Here is a 14,304-nt window from a genome sequence, read left to right on the forward strand (position 1 = left end):
ATCTCATTGGTTAAGGAGATAGACTGTTGGCCCCATCGTTCACCAAGGTCCCACTTCCAGCAACTTACAGCACAAAACATTTTTGGGCTGAAGGGTGTGGGAAAAGGTCCAACCAACTGGGCATGCTGTGAGATGTCCTACTCCAACACATTCGGCCCGTCATGTTTTTGTAAGAACCTGTAATTAGTTCTGTAAACAAAACGTAATACCAACAGTATAAAAATGATCAAACTATTTTTAATTCACTCATCTTATTTTTAGTTACAAGTTACCACAGTACAGATAAGACAATATATACGGACAATAAACATTGTCCATTGGCAGTTATTGTGGATTGATACAAAATATATGAACCACATAGGTGGAACTACATTAATACTGTACAAAACTGATCATTTATTAATCTTGTATTTCAAAATTTCAACTCTCAAAAGCTTTACTTACAACATGAAGACATAACAAGCTAGATTAAACAACTTTTTTTGAAGTCAAAAAGACTTTCTTTAACCTCACAAATCGACAAAGAATTTTTTAACCAATGAAAAATAATGTAGATATTGTTCTAGAAAAGTTACAGTGCGTTACCATGCTGTCAATATTGTCAACACATTCAATATATCTTGACTTTAACTAAAACCCACATAAACACTGCACAGTAACTTCTCTAACCAAAAACTTACTGAGAAGTTGACGAGGAATAAATGTATGTGGGACAATGTCCATAGAACACGTAATTCAGCATAGTTTGAAGCACATAAACATATGATTGCAGTTTCAGCTGCTGTTTGATCCACTACCACCTTTTTTTCTGGTTCATAAGAGTGCTCATAAATTGCTGCCTGGGTCAAAACAGCAGTCGAGAGTGTTCCATTGCTTTAATTGTGATCCTTGGATCTGGATAGGCTCATGCTGTTACCAAATACTTTGGCAAGTAGCTCACGTAATGTAATTTGCAAGGGTTTTTTGAAATGTGGATTTCTTGTGTCTTGTTCATTTTTCCATTCTTTTTGCACCTTTCCTAAATAAGCTTCAGGATACTGTTCTGTCTTTCCGAGGTTTGTGCTTAGAGACTACTAGTGCATGATTCCCAAAGAACTGCCAAGAAATTGGGACTGGGCCTAACTAACTGGCTGAGAACTTCCATTAATCAACAGTAGCCTTTTAAGGTTGTTGACTCATCTCATGACTGTATTCTGGATCAGCCCCGACTGACCTCAATTAAGTTTGAATGTACAGCATTCAGCTAATCTGAATTCTGTACTTTCAAATACTGAATAGATTAACAGATGGGCTTGGGGTTGTTATAAGACTACAACACAATCAAATTTCTAAAGTCATTCACAAGAGCATTGCTTGAATTGCTTATATGGTTTTTGAACGGTGAGATTGTGTCACAGACTATATTACGCAAAACAACCTATCAATAGATGGAAGCAGCTTTTGTTTTATTCATTGTTTCATTAAGTGGAATATATGGAGTCTGCCATTGTTAGCTATAAGTCACTGTGAACCAAATGCATATGTAAATTAAACTATTTAAACATTTGTAGCAGTCATTTTGAATTTTTTTTAAGTGTTTCTTGCAGAATGTATTTGACATGAAAGAATTCAGTTTTATATTTGTCGTGCTGTTTAATTAGCAGTACTTACATCATGTCAGGAATAGGGAATATAAATAAGTCATTTTTAAATCACTGAAGGTTTATACACATTTATATACTATAATAAAGTTTTATGCTAAAGCTTCATTATCTTAAACTTATATGGGTATTCTTTGATTCCTTTGAACAGCCTGACGTCCGTCAGCTAGTTTCAAACTACCATTAAGCAGATATACATATATGGGCTGAAATTCCTGAGACCTTCTGGCACACTTCCAGTGCAAGTCTGGTGGAAGGGCTGGAAAATAGCATGGATCCAGAACTCCTGGTTCCCAGCCATTACTGGGAGTACCTGTGGGGTCTTGTAAAAAGTGCAGCTTCCACCCTCTCCTTATGAGGCTAGTGACGTGGGAGGCGGGGGGCAGAACCAAGTACTCCCAATGTTGGAAGTTCCTGTGACCTCAGACTCTCAGAGGTCAGCACATCTTCGGAGTCCAGTGCACCCAATGTGAAGAGGCATACCGACCTCCTCAATGGCGATCTAGTCTGGATTCGTGGCCTGAACCGCGGAAATATGTCAGTGAAAATATTTTTTGTTTAATCTGATCTCTCAAAGTCTTACATTGAAAGTAATACTGATCTATATTGCTAGTATAATATGCCAAAATATTTTGGAATCAAAACATAGAAGACTCTCCATGCTCCCCTTATGAATAAAAGAGTTGTAGTTTTCTGTTGCTCACACTTAATGTTTCTTTGGATTTCAGAAATTAATTTTACAAGAAGCCTGGAGAAAACCAATGAAGTGATATTTCGATAGTTGCCAGCAAACAAGTGAGATAAAAATACAGTGCCGCACTCACCTATCACATGTACCAGGTTTACCTGTAGCCATCCAGCTTTGAAACATGACTTTTCCACAATAGATGTAGGTCCATTTCTGCTATTCTTTTGTGACAAATTTTTATAATTCTAGATGCAGAGGCAACTTATTTGACCAAATAAACATTTATACCCCATCACTGCAACTTGTTTGCTACGGTTGGAACAAATGGCACCCCCAGAAATACTATCTTTAAAAAGTGTCATCATTTTCTTTTTTAGAGCAATATTCCAAGCTGTTCCAGTCCAATAGCAGCCACGTGGAGGCCAGCACCACAGTTCTACAGCCAGAACAGAAACATACAGATGATATATTTGAAGAATCTATCTTCCTTCGGCTGCCAATGAAGCAAATGGATTGGCGACCTTCCTGCTCCTAAATACTGATGTCAAAACCCAGTGTTGGAATGCAAATTAAAACTGCTGGTCAGCACCAGGACTCTAAAGATATTCCAAAATAAAGAGGGAAGTAAACTCCAGAACTCCAAAACTGCAGTCTTTAAGTCACATCAATTTCAATTTTCGGTGAGGCTGTTTTTGCAAAGGCAGCAGATGTCTGTGTTAACAACTGGAATGCATAACAGCCACTGCCATCAGACAGCTTGATTAACTACTGTGACATAATTACTGTAGCTTTACCAAGAAATTATGCAGCCAGTATATGTAGTGTCCACTAATGAATAATTTCACTGCCAGGTAGAGCAATAACACCCACCAGGTTTTAAAAAAATGCATATATCTGAACAACTATGGCACAGCAGTTTAGAATGTAAAAAACATCCTACAATTCCAGGGAAAGCTCTCTCACCCACAGAGCAAATACAACCACAACGTTTTTCACTGTACTGGATATTTTACATGGTCAATGTGGTTTTATTCATATTGCAATAAATAGCAAGAGTTTTAACTCCAGGGCACATCCTTAAATTGTCAGGTCCAACCTTACAATATCAACCACCTGGCTTTAGTATCAAACAATGTGCATACTGTCTGTAAAATGTATTGTTTCAACTTTTTCACCTACCTTAATTCCAACCTAGAATTTTAATTTTTCTTTTAACGTTATCTCAAATATTCTTCCTTGCAGAGAGAGGAGCAGGAAGAAAAAAATAAAGGAGCATCACGACTGCTTGTATTTGTTTTTAAGGTGGGCAGGAATGGTGGTCAGTCCTGATTAAGCAGATAGCTGCCGCTTCAGATCAGTCTATTTAGAATGGAAATGAAACCTGTTCATCTACTAACACTGCAGATTTCAGTAGCAGCGTCCACATGCCACAGTATAAGCTGAAGCCTGAGGCTCATAAGTCCAAATGTCACACATTATGTCTCAAAACAGTACCTTCTGTCTTGCACTGAAAAAAGCAATGTAACTATTTAGAGCATACCAGGGCAACTCTCAGTCCAACTGTTTTGTAATTGCATTTCAGCTGTACTATCTAACTAAAAGGAGGAAAGCTTAAAATACTTACCTTTATTAAAGAAGAAATAATGGTTTTACCAGGAATTAGTCCAAGTTTAAACAAAAATAATCTTCTTGATGCTATAGAGACCCTTGTTGTGGAAATTCCTCCCTGCTATGATGCTCCAGCTAATAACTGGGAACATCTCAGAGCAGTAGACTCAACATCAAAGTGTGAAAGCTGTCAACCCCGAGAAGTCACACTACAAGCTAGGATGCTGACATCCCAAGGTCAAGCAATTTCAGAGAGGCACCCAAACCAGTTTGAAATCATCGTGTCTGTTGTTTCCAATTGAGCCATTCCTCAATGGTCGCCAGAACTGACTTCACTGGAGCGACCCCACTCAAGTGTCTCCATGACGGCAAGAAAATTGCCTGCTTTTTAAAAAAAAGTCAAAGAAATTCCCAGTAAAGATCATTATTTTGTTCTATAAAAAAGAGAGTACTCGGGGAAAAAATTATCCCCTAGACTTTCCTTCCTCTTTAACTAACCCAGGGTTTCTTATATTCAATTTCGTTCAAAAACTAGCCAAATTGTACTGAAAATTCCTCTGGCTCCTCTACTGCACAATTTCTGGTGACCCTTCTGACAGTGTCATTAGATTTTTCAGTGCAAAGTTTATTTTTTGAAAGTGAACCATCACAGATATCTTGCAAATACACGCAGAACAAATTAATTGGTTGGTTCTACTGGAAGCACAGCAACAGTTTCAAATTTATTGTTCCTGTCTTCAACATTATAACTGACAAGGAACAAATCCTCAATCTGGGTCAGAAACTCTTCAGTGACTGCAGCATTCCATTGATTTTCCAATGTTTTCCTCATGGATTCAAGCAGCTACAGTACAACAAAGAGAGAGGTTGAAAGTGTTATTGAAAATGTTTTAATACTCCACAAATAACAAATGATTGGTGTATTTTAAATACTGACTTAATCCAATAATTAGTAAAGTGAATCCTCACTATTGCATTCTAAAATATCATACCATTTGTGTTACACATACATGCCAAACTAGAAAATGAGAAAAAGCTAAAAGCTTTAAAATAAAAAGGTAACACAGCCCCCAAAAAACTGACAGCTCAAGAATGGTACACTTAACAGCATGTGAAAAAAATAGTTACACAGGTTTTGCAACTTAAACTGTAAGTGCACACAACATTCCTTCACTGTATTTTGGGGAAGAAAAAAACCCAGAATTGTTTGAAAGTCCAAAGGGGGAAATCCAAATATTGAAGACTGAAAACGTTGAAGTTTTATTTTAAAAATTATAGGTTCAAGTTAACTTTTAAGCGTTTTTGTACTTCAGAATGGATAGATTTGTAACATTTAGATTTTCAACAGACCAACAAACAGTAACTTGCATTTATAGAACGCCTTTAACGTAGTGAAACGTCACAAGGTGCGTCACAGGAGCGATTATCAAACAAAATTTGACAACGAGCCACATGAGATATTAGGACAGGTGACCTAGAGCTTGGTGAAAGAGCGTCTTAAATGAGGAGAGAGAGGTAAAGAGGCGGAGAGGTTTAGGGAGGGAATTCCAGAGCTTAGGGCCCAGGCAGCTGAGGGCATGGCCGCCAATAATAATCAGGGGTGTATGTGCGAGAGGTCAGAATTGGAGGAGCACAGAGATCTCAGAGGTTTGTAGGGCTGGAGCAGGTTACAGAGATAGGGAGGGGCGAGGCCATGGAGGGATTTAAAAACAAGAATGAGAATTTTAAAACTGAGGCATTGCCGGATCGGGAGCCAATGTAGCACAGGGGTGATGAGTGAACGGGACTTGGTGCAAGTTAGGATACGGGTAGCAGAGTTTTGGGTGAGCTGAAGTTTACAGAGAGTGCAAGGCAGAAGGCTGGGCAGGGGAGCGTTGGAATGTCGAGTCGAGAGAGAACAAAGGCATGGATGAGGGTTTCAGCAGCAGATGAGCGGAGGCAGGGGCGAAGACAGGCGATGTTATGGAGGTGGAAGTAGATCGTTTTGGTGATGGAGAGGTTATGGGGTCGAAAGCTCAGCTCAGGGTCAAATAGGATGCCAAATAACGGTCTGGTTAAGACTCTCTCTTCCCAGACGTTAACTCAATAGTCACACTCCCAGATCCAACTCCCACTCCCGGTTTGGAGACACGATACCCCATTCAACTCTTCACCCTTTCGGAGACATGCTCTCCTCCTCTAAACTTCCCAATTCAGAATAGCACTCTTTTGCATCTCCCTCCTCAATTCAACTTGACACACTTCTCCTCCTATTCAACGCAACCTGCAAACTTCATCCACTCCCTGTTTAAGCTATTTCTCATCTCCCCCCGCCGCGCCCTCCCCCACTGTCCCATTCAACCTGGCACTTTTCTGCTACTCCAATCCAAGTCAAGCTGGCACTATTCTTCCACTCCTCCCCCATTCAATCCAGCACTCTTCCCCTCCGCCCCCAGTTCAAACTGGCGCTCTTCCCCACCCCCCCTCAACCATTTCAGTTCAAGCTGTCACTCTGCCAGCCACCCCTCTGCCAAACTTCATGCTGACATTCTTTCTTTATTCCCCCCTCAGTTACTGCCTGCCTACCAAGTCCTGTTCATATTGGTAATCTCCTTTCTCTGACCCAAAGCACCACTTCCAACAATCCCCTCTTCTATTCAAAGTAACACTCACCTTTTCTCTCCCCTTCATTGACCACCATGCACCCCCCGCCCCCTTAATTCTGGACACTGCATGCTATAGGTGGGAACTTCTGTTTTCATGAGAAGTTCTACCTATAGTGTGCAGGGGCTGGAACTATTTCCATTATTTGTAGGAGTGATGCATTTATATAGCCCCTTACATAGTAAAACGTCCCAATGCACAGAAAGAAGGGCCTGTTCTGCACTGATTTTTGTCAGCAAAAGATAACGTGTGGACCCAAAACACGGATTGTCAGCATGTATGGTTACAACTCTACTACAAATTGGATTACAATTAACTTCTTTCATTTTCATTAGCCTTAACAAAGGGGTGGAAGTTATGCTACAGTTGCATAAAGCTCTGGTTAGATTGCATCTGGAGCACTGCATTCAGTTCTGGGCACCACCCCTCAGGAAGGATATATTGGCTTTGGAGGGGATGCAGTGATTGATAGATGCAGCGCCGATTCACCAGAATGATACCAGGGCTAAAAGGGTTAAATTATGGGGACAGGTTGCATAGATTAGGCTTGTATTCCCTCGAGTATAGAAGATTAAGGGGTGATCTAATTGAGGTGTTTAAGATGATTAAAGGATGATTGGGTAGATAGTGAGAAACTATTTCCTCTATATCCTAATATAGACTGGGATAGTAATAGTGTAAGGGGCAGAGAGGGGGAAGAATTTCTGAAGTGTGTGTTCAGCAGAACTTTCTTGATCAGTACGTTTCCAGCACAACGACGAAGGAGGCATTGCTGGGTCTGGTCCTGGGGAATGAGGTAGGTCAAGTGGAGCAAATGTCAGTAGGGGAATATTTAGGGAACAGTGATCATAGTATCATAAGGTTTAGATTAGCCATGGAAAAGGAGAGGGAGCAATCTAGAGTAAAAACACTTAATTGGAGGAAGGCCAATTTCAGTGGATTGAGAAAGGATTTGGCCTGGGTAAGTTGGAATCAAAGATTGGCAGGCAAAACTGTAATCAAACAATGGGCTGCCTTTAAAGAGGTGGTGGTTCGGAGACAGCCGAGGTACATTTTCATGAGGGGGAAAGGTAGGGCAACGAAAGCCAGAACTCTCTGGATGACGAAAGAGATAAAGAGTAAGATGAAGCAGAAAAAGAGCACGTATGACAGATGTCAGTTTGAGAATACAAGTGAAAATCAGGCTGAAAATAGAAAGTTCAGAGGGGAAGTGAAAAAGAAAATAAGAGGGGCAAAGAGAGAGTATGAGAATAGATTGGCAGCTAACATAAAAGGGAACTCAAAAGTCATCTAAAGGCATATAAATGATAAACAGGTAGTAAGAGAAGGGGTGGGGCCGATTAGGGGCCAAAAAGGAGACCTACTCATGGAGGCAGAGGGCATGGCTGAGGTACTAAATGAGTACTTTGTATCTGTCTTCACCAAGGAAGAAGATGCTGCCAAAGTCACAGTGAAAGAGGAAGTAGTGGAGATACTGTGTGAGATAAAAATTGATAAAGTGGAAGTACTAGAAAGGCTCTCTGTACTTAAAGTTGATAAGTCACCAGGGCCGAATGGGATGCATCCTAGGATGCTGAGGGAGGTTAAGGAGGAAATCGCAGAGGTGCTGGCCATAATCTTCTAATCCTCCTTAGATACGAGGTTGGTGCCAGAGGACTGGAGAATTGCAAATGTTATACCCTTGTTCAAAAAAGGGTGTAAGGATAAACCCAGCAACTACAGGCCAGTCAATTTAACCTCGGTAGTGGGGAACCTTTTAGAAATGATAATCAGGGACAAAGTTAACAGTCACTTGGACAAGTGTGGATTAATTAAAGAAAGCCAGCACGGATTTGTTAAAGGCATATCATGTTTAACTAACGATCAAGTTTTTTGATGAGGTAACAGAGAAGGTTGATGAGGGCAATGCGGTTTACGTGGTGTATATGGATTTCCAAAAGGCGTTTGTAAAGTGCCACATAATAGGCTTACCAGCAACGTTGGAAGCCCATGGAATAAAAGGGACAGTGGCAACATGGATACGAAATTGGCTAAGTGACAGGAAACAGAGAGTAGTGGTGAACGGTTGTTTTTCGGACTGGAGGAACGTATACGGTGGTGTTCCCCAGAAGTTGGTACTAGGACCACCGCTTTTCTTGATGTATATTAATGATTTGGACTTGAGAGTAATGAGTACAATTTCAAAATTTGCAGATGACACAAAACTTGGAAGTATAGTGAATAGCGAGGAGGATAATGATAGACTTCAAGAAGACATAGAGAGGCTGGTGAAATGGGTGGACACGTGGCAGATGAAATATAATGCAGAAAAGTGTGAAGTGATACATTTTGGTAGGAAGAATGAGGATTGGCAATATAAACTAAAGGGTACAATCCTAAAGGGGGTGCATGAACAAACAGACCTGGGGGGTATATGTGCATAAATCATTGAAGGTGGCAGGGCAGGTTGAGAAAGCAATTAAAAAGCATATGGGACCCTGGGCTTCATAAATAGAGGCATAGGGTTGGATTTTGTCATTGGGGGCGGGCTGGGGGCGTGTCAGGTGGTCGTCGTGTCAGGATCCCGACTCTGATGTAAAGTGGGACAAAAGTGCGATTTTGCCCTAATTGGGCAATTGCTTTCCAGCATGTGGGAACCCCTGGTCCAATGAGCCTTTTCATACAGAAACTCGCCTCCGATGATGTCATCAATGCTGCTGGATTTAAGGCCTGCAAGCAGCCTTGCTTCTTTTTCAATCTTTCAACTTTGTGACCATTGTTCTGAGTGATTCGTTCTGCAAGTATGTCCAGCACTAGACCAAAGTGTGCACCTAGATTTGATGAGGCCTCCCTCCAAGCTCTGGTGGAGGGAGCAAGAGCAAACAAGAAGGTGCTCTTTATTTCCTCAGGCAGGAAAAAGCCTCCACAGCAGACTAAAGCTGTGTGGCTGCAAGTGACACAGGAGGTCAATGCTATTTCTATGTGCAGCAGAACCTGGCTGCAATGCCGAAAGAGGTTTCATGACCTTCTCCGCACAGGAAAAGTGAGTATTACGTTCCCATCACCCTCAATCTGACCCCCATTGCCTCTCATCACCAGCACTCTGCTTTGTCAAGCTCCTCCTGCACATCCCACTTCACCCTTACCCATTCCCTCTCTCTCTATGTTCACATTCACTGAACTATGCAGCCCTCACACTCCCTATCACAGTGATGCAATGCCAACAACTTACAACACACAGGGAGGGCCCTTGGTCTTGGCACCTCACTCCATCTTTGTCTCCTTCTAAGCATCTATGCTATGGATTCTCTACACTCACTCAAACTCCACTTGTGTCCCTCATTGCAGGTAAAGAGAGCCCACAATAAGAGGGAAGGGGCGAGGGCAGGATGAGGGCCACCCTCAATAGCCCAGCTCACCAATGCAGAGGAGTCAGCCCTGGAGATCGTGGGAGTGGAGGACGAGGCGCAAGTGGGGGACGGATAGACGGGCGCATCACAGCAAGCTGGTGACAGAATAGTTTTGCATCTCTCTCATTGACATTGCATGAGTGACTGATAATGATTCTGATGCTCTAACAGATTGAGTTATGATCATCTGCACAATTCAATGTGCATGCAACCTTTATCTCACATCTCTAACTCTTTCCTTTACTCCCCCACAGGACCATCGAGAGCTCCCGTCCCCACTGTCCAGGAGGAGCAGCCTGAGCCTGAAGACTCCTCAGAGGAAGCTGCAACCTCTGAGGGCGCAGCGTCAGCAGAATTCAGCGCACTCAGCACCAGCGCAGACACTCACACCTCGGTGGGACCTTCGCGAGATAGAGTAGTGTTGTCACCTGGTGTATCACAGATCACAAGTGTGCATCAGCAGATAGTGAAGACAGGGACAGCAGTGGAGAGTCCTCGTTGGAGGGCGCAGGACTCTCCCAGCTCGGCTCAGCTGCATGTCGACCCTGTGCCTCCGGGTCCATCCAGGAGAGCGGTGCTGGAACTCCAGGAACAGGCGCAGGAGTCTCTGGCTGATTTTGTCTCCAGGGTCGCAGCGAGTGTGGAGCGAATGGAGGAGTCCATCGCGAACATGAGCAGAGCCTATGTGGAGGGATTAGCGCATGAACGCATCACCATGGAAAAGATGACAACCTCCGTGGTAAAGCTGGCTATGGCAGAGGAGAGGATGGCTATGGCCATGGAGGAGCTTAGTCGCCAGGGTATTGTAAACATGGTGATTGTTCAGAATAGACTGACATCTCTTGAGGAGCGATGGTCAGCTATTGAGCATAGAAACCAGACCTTCATGGAAGTCCTCTGGAGTAGGACTTCCAGTGCAGAAACGGGTCATCATGGCCCCTCTGAAGTGCAGCAAGGTGCTGTCAAGCCACTTGCTAGCTCTGAAATGGGGCTGACCCATGAGAGGGATGTTGGTGGCAGAACAATGAAGTGTGGGCTCCTCTCCAAGCGCTCACACGACCATGCCACTGCAAAGCCCTCGGTCAGAGTCCTCACCCAACTGAGATGGGCATCTCAGCCCCTGTACAGCCGCAGGAGCAGCAGACTGTTGCCGAGCCCTCACAGGCTCGCAACCCCAGAGGACACCTGCCAAAGGTGTCGAGACAGGAGCAGCAAGAAAGTGAGCAAGGGGCCTCCACATCTGCTAAAGCCACAGGGGGCACCACGTAGGAGCACGCGTAAGAGGAAGTTAAAGCACAAGTAGTCACAATGGTAGTCACTTGGGTGTTCTGTTGTGTTTATTTTTGAAAAGCCATCCGTGAATTGTGATGATAAACAAATTTGATGGCAAACTGTTGGAAGTTGTGGCCTGTGTCATTTTGCAAATGGAACTTCCACATTGAGGTCTTAAGGTGACTTGCAATTGTCAGTATGGAGGTCAGAGTGATAGGAATCCACAGGTTCTTGTCCATTATCGATGCTCTGGTAAGAAGGTGCGATTCAAACGTGTTTGATTGTGCAGGCTAAGCAAATCTGGCCAAGATGAGTGTGTCCCTTGCATCCTGGGCAGCAATATGCTCGCATGCTGGTGCCGCTAGTTGATGCGCCTCCGCAACCTGTTCGTTGTCGGTGTTCTCCTCCTTCTCCTCCTCATCTGAGGAGGCTATGCGATCAGCCACTTGTACCTCAGACAGCTGCAAGCTACGATGCTGTGCCATGTTGTGAAGTGCACAGCAGATCATGACGATTCTGGAGACCCTGGCTACTGAGTACTGCAGGGCGCCACCTGATCTATCAAGGCATCTGAATCGCATCTTCAGCAAGCCGATGGCTTGCTCGATTACGGATCTGGTGGAAATGTGGCTGGAGTTGTAGCGCTCCTCAGCGTCGTTGGAAGGGCTCCTCAACGGCGTCATTAGCCACGTCTTCAAGGGATATTCCTTGTCTCCAAGTAGCCATCCGAAAAGTTGGTCTGGTGGACTGAAGAGCGGAGGCACACTAGACTGGTGCAGGAGGAAGGAGTCATGACAACTGCCAGGGTACTTGGTGCAAACATGCAAAATTTCCTTATTGTGGTCACACACCAGCTGTACGTTAAGGGAGTGGAAGCCCTTGCGGTTGACAAAAATACCTGGATTGTGATGGGGTGCCTTAAGGGCCACATGTGTGCAGTCAACGACGCCCTGCACCCTTGGAAAGCCTGCCGGATTGGCAAACCCAGCCGCACGTGCAGTTACACTTGCTTGATCCTTGGAGGAGTTGATGTAATTGTGCACGATGGCAAAGAGGGCATCGGTTACCTGCGTGAAACAAGTGTGTGCGGCCGCCTGGGAGACGCCGCTGATGTCTGCTGCTGATCTCTGGAATGAGTCTGAAGCAAAAAAGTTGAGTGCGGTGGTGACTTTAACGGCCACTGGTAAGGGGTGTCCACCGGATCCTCTGGGTTCCAGGTCTTGCTGCACCATTGCGCAGATGTCACCGACTACCTCTCGCAAAAGTCTGAGCCTCCTTTGGCACTGCTGCTCAGTCATGTTGAGGTAACTCATCCTCTATCTGTAGACCCTGTTTTGGGGGTATCTCCTGTGCCAACGTGCTTCCATGCGCTGGCGCCTTCTGGCCTGTGCAGCCTCAGGTGGATGAGCAGCAGCTTGGAGCTCCTGCTGTTGCTGCCGCTGTTGTTCAGGGTTCTGCTGCTGCCGCGGCTGGTCTTTGTCCGAATCTGATGTCCAGGAGGAAAGGAAATAAATGGTTCCCATGCTGCTGGTATATACCTCAGTTGAGGAAGCGCTCAGTCAAGGTGGGGAGAGGGGTTTCCCAGGAGGTCACACTGGAGATGGGTGTCAGGCTCCAAACTTCCACAACAATGAGTAGGCCTGTTAAAAGTTCCCCCAGACCTAAGACAACAAAGTTCTGCCACCTGCAAATGATCATTGGTGAAAAGTCCTATTTAATGGTGGAGCTGCAGCTGTTAGTAAGCCATCCACTCGTGAGGCCGCCAGGATTAACTGGTGTGTTCCAGAGGAGATGTGCAGCACGGGGGAAAAGTGTTAAATTCAGAAAGGCCTCTCAAAATGGGATTACAGAGGCAATTAACTGGTAGTTAAGGGCCTTAAAGGGCCTATCCCGCCTCTTGGAGGCGTGATAGAAACGGGGTCTGAAACCACGAATGTGGGAAAATTGCTCGGGGGCGGGATCGGAGCCGCTCACCATTTTTACAACTCACACGCCTCCATTCCTGCCTCCTCGGGCCTGGCAAAATCGAGGCCATAGAGTACAAAAGCAAGCAAGTTATGATGAACCTTTATAAAACACTGGTTTGGCCTGAACTGGAGTATTGTGTCCAATTCTGGGCACCGCACTTTAGGAAGGATGTGAAGGCCTTAGAGAGGGTGCAGAAAAGATTTACGAGAACGATTCCAAGGATGAGGGACTTCAGTTACCTGGATAGAGTAGAGAAGCTGGGGTTGTTCGCCTTAGAGCAGAGAAGGTTGAGAGGAGATTTGATAGAGGTATTCAAAATCATGAGGGGTCCAGACAGAGTAGATAGACAGAAACTGTTCCCATTGGCGGAAAGGTTGAGAACCAGAGGACACAGATTTAAGGTGATTGGCAAAAGAACCAAAGGTGACATGAGGAAAAAAATGTTTACACAGCACGTGGTTAGGATCTGGAATGCACTGCCTGAAAGGGTGGTAGAGGCAGACTCAATCATGGCTTTCAAAAGGGAATTGGATAAGTACCTGAAGGAAAAAAATTTGCAGGGTTACGGGGAAAGGGCGGGGGAGTGGGACTAGCTGAAGTGCTCTTGCAGAGAGCTGGCACAGGCTCAATGGGCCGAATGGCCTCCTTCTGTGCTGTAACCATTCTATGGTGGAGAGTTCAGAACAAGGGGGTATAACCTTGAAATTAGAGCTAGGCCATTCAGTGGTGATGTCAGGAGGGCTGCTTCACACAAAAGGGTTGTGGAAATCTGGAAAACTCTCCCCCAATAAGATGCTGAGTCTAGGTCAATTGAAAATTTCAAACTGAGATTGATAGATTTTTGTTAGGTAAGGGTATTAGGGGATATGGAACCAAGGTGGATAAATGAAGTTAAGATACAGATCAGCCAGAATTGAATTGCATGGTGAAACAAGTACGAGGGGCTGAATGGTCTACTCTTGTTCCTATGTGTCCATCACTCCCATCCTCACTGCTCTTTTCCAACACGTTGACCATAAAATTCTTGTCCTCATCTTCACTCCCTCCCTACTCTACTTCTGCAATTTCCCTAAGCCTTATCTCCCGCTCCCTTCAG

At 44.3% G+C, this 14,304-nt stretch overlaps 1 protein-coding gene across 1 annotated transcript in view; it reads right to left on the reverse strand.

Annotated features, from left to right (window-relative positions):
* Positions 1 to 219: 219 nt before the first annotated feature.
* mysm1 (Myb-like, SWIRM and MPN domains 1) overlaps positions 220 to 14,304 on the reverse strand; it is a 118,953-nt gene continuing 104,868 nt past the window's right edge. Inside the window, exon 20 of the mRNA XM_085982833.1 lies at positions 220 to 4,780. Coding sequence (XP_085838959.1) covers positions 4,616 to 4,780 — 165 coding nt within the window. The 3' untranslated portion in view covers positions 220 to 4,615. The remainder of the gene's footprint in view (positions 4,781 to 14,304) is intronic.

This window comes from Somniosus microcephalus, chromosome 3 (genome assembly GCF_052327205.1).
Source record: "Somniosus microcephalus isolate GS21.2 chromosome 3, FLI_Smic_1.0, whole genome shotgun sequence".
Classification (NCBI taxonomy): domain Eukaryota; kingdom Metazoa; phylum Chordata; class Chondrichthyes; order Squaliformes; family Somniosidae; genus Somniosus; species Somniosus microcephalus.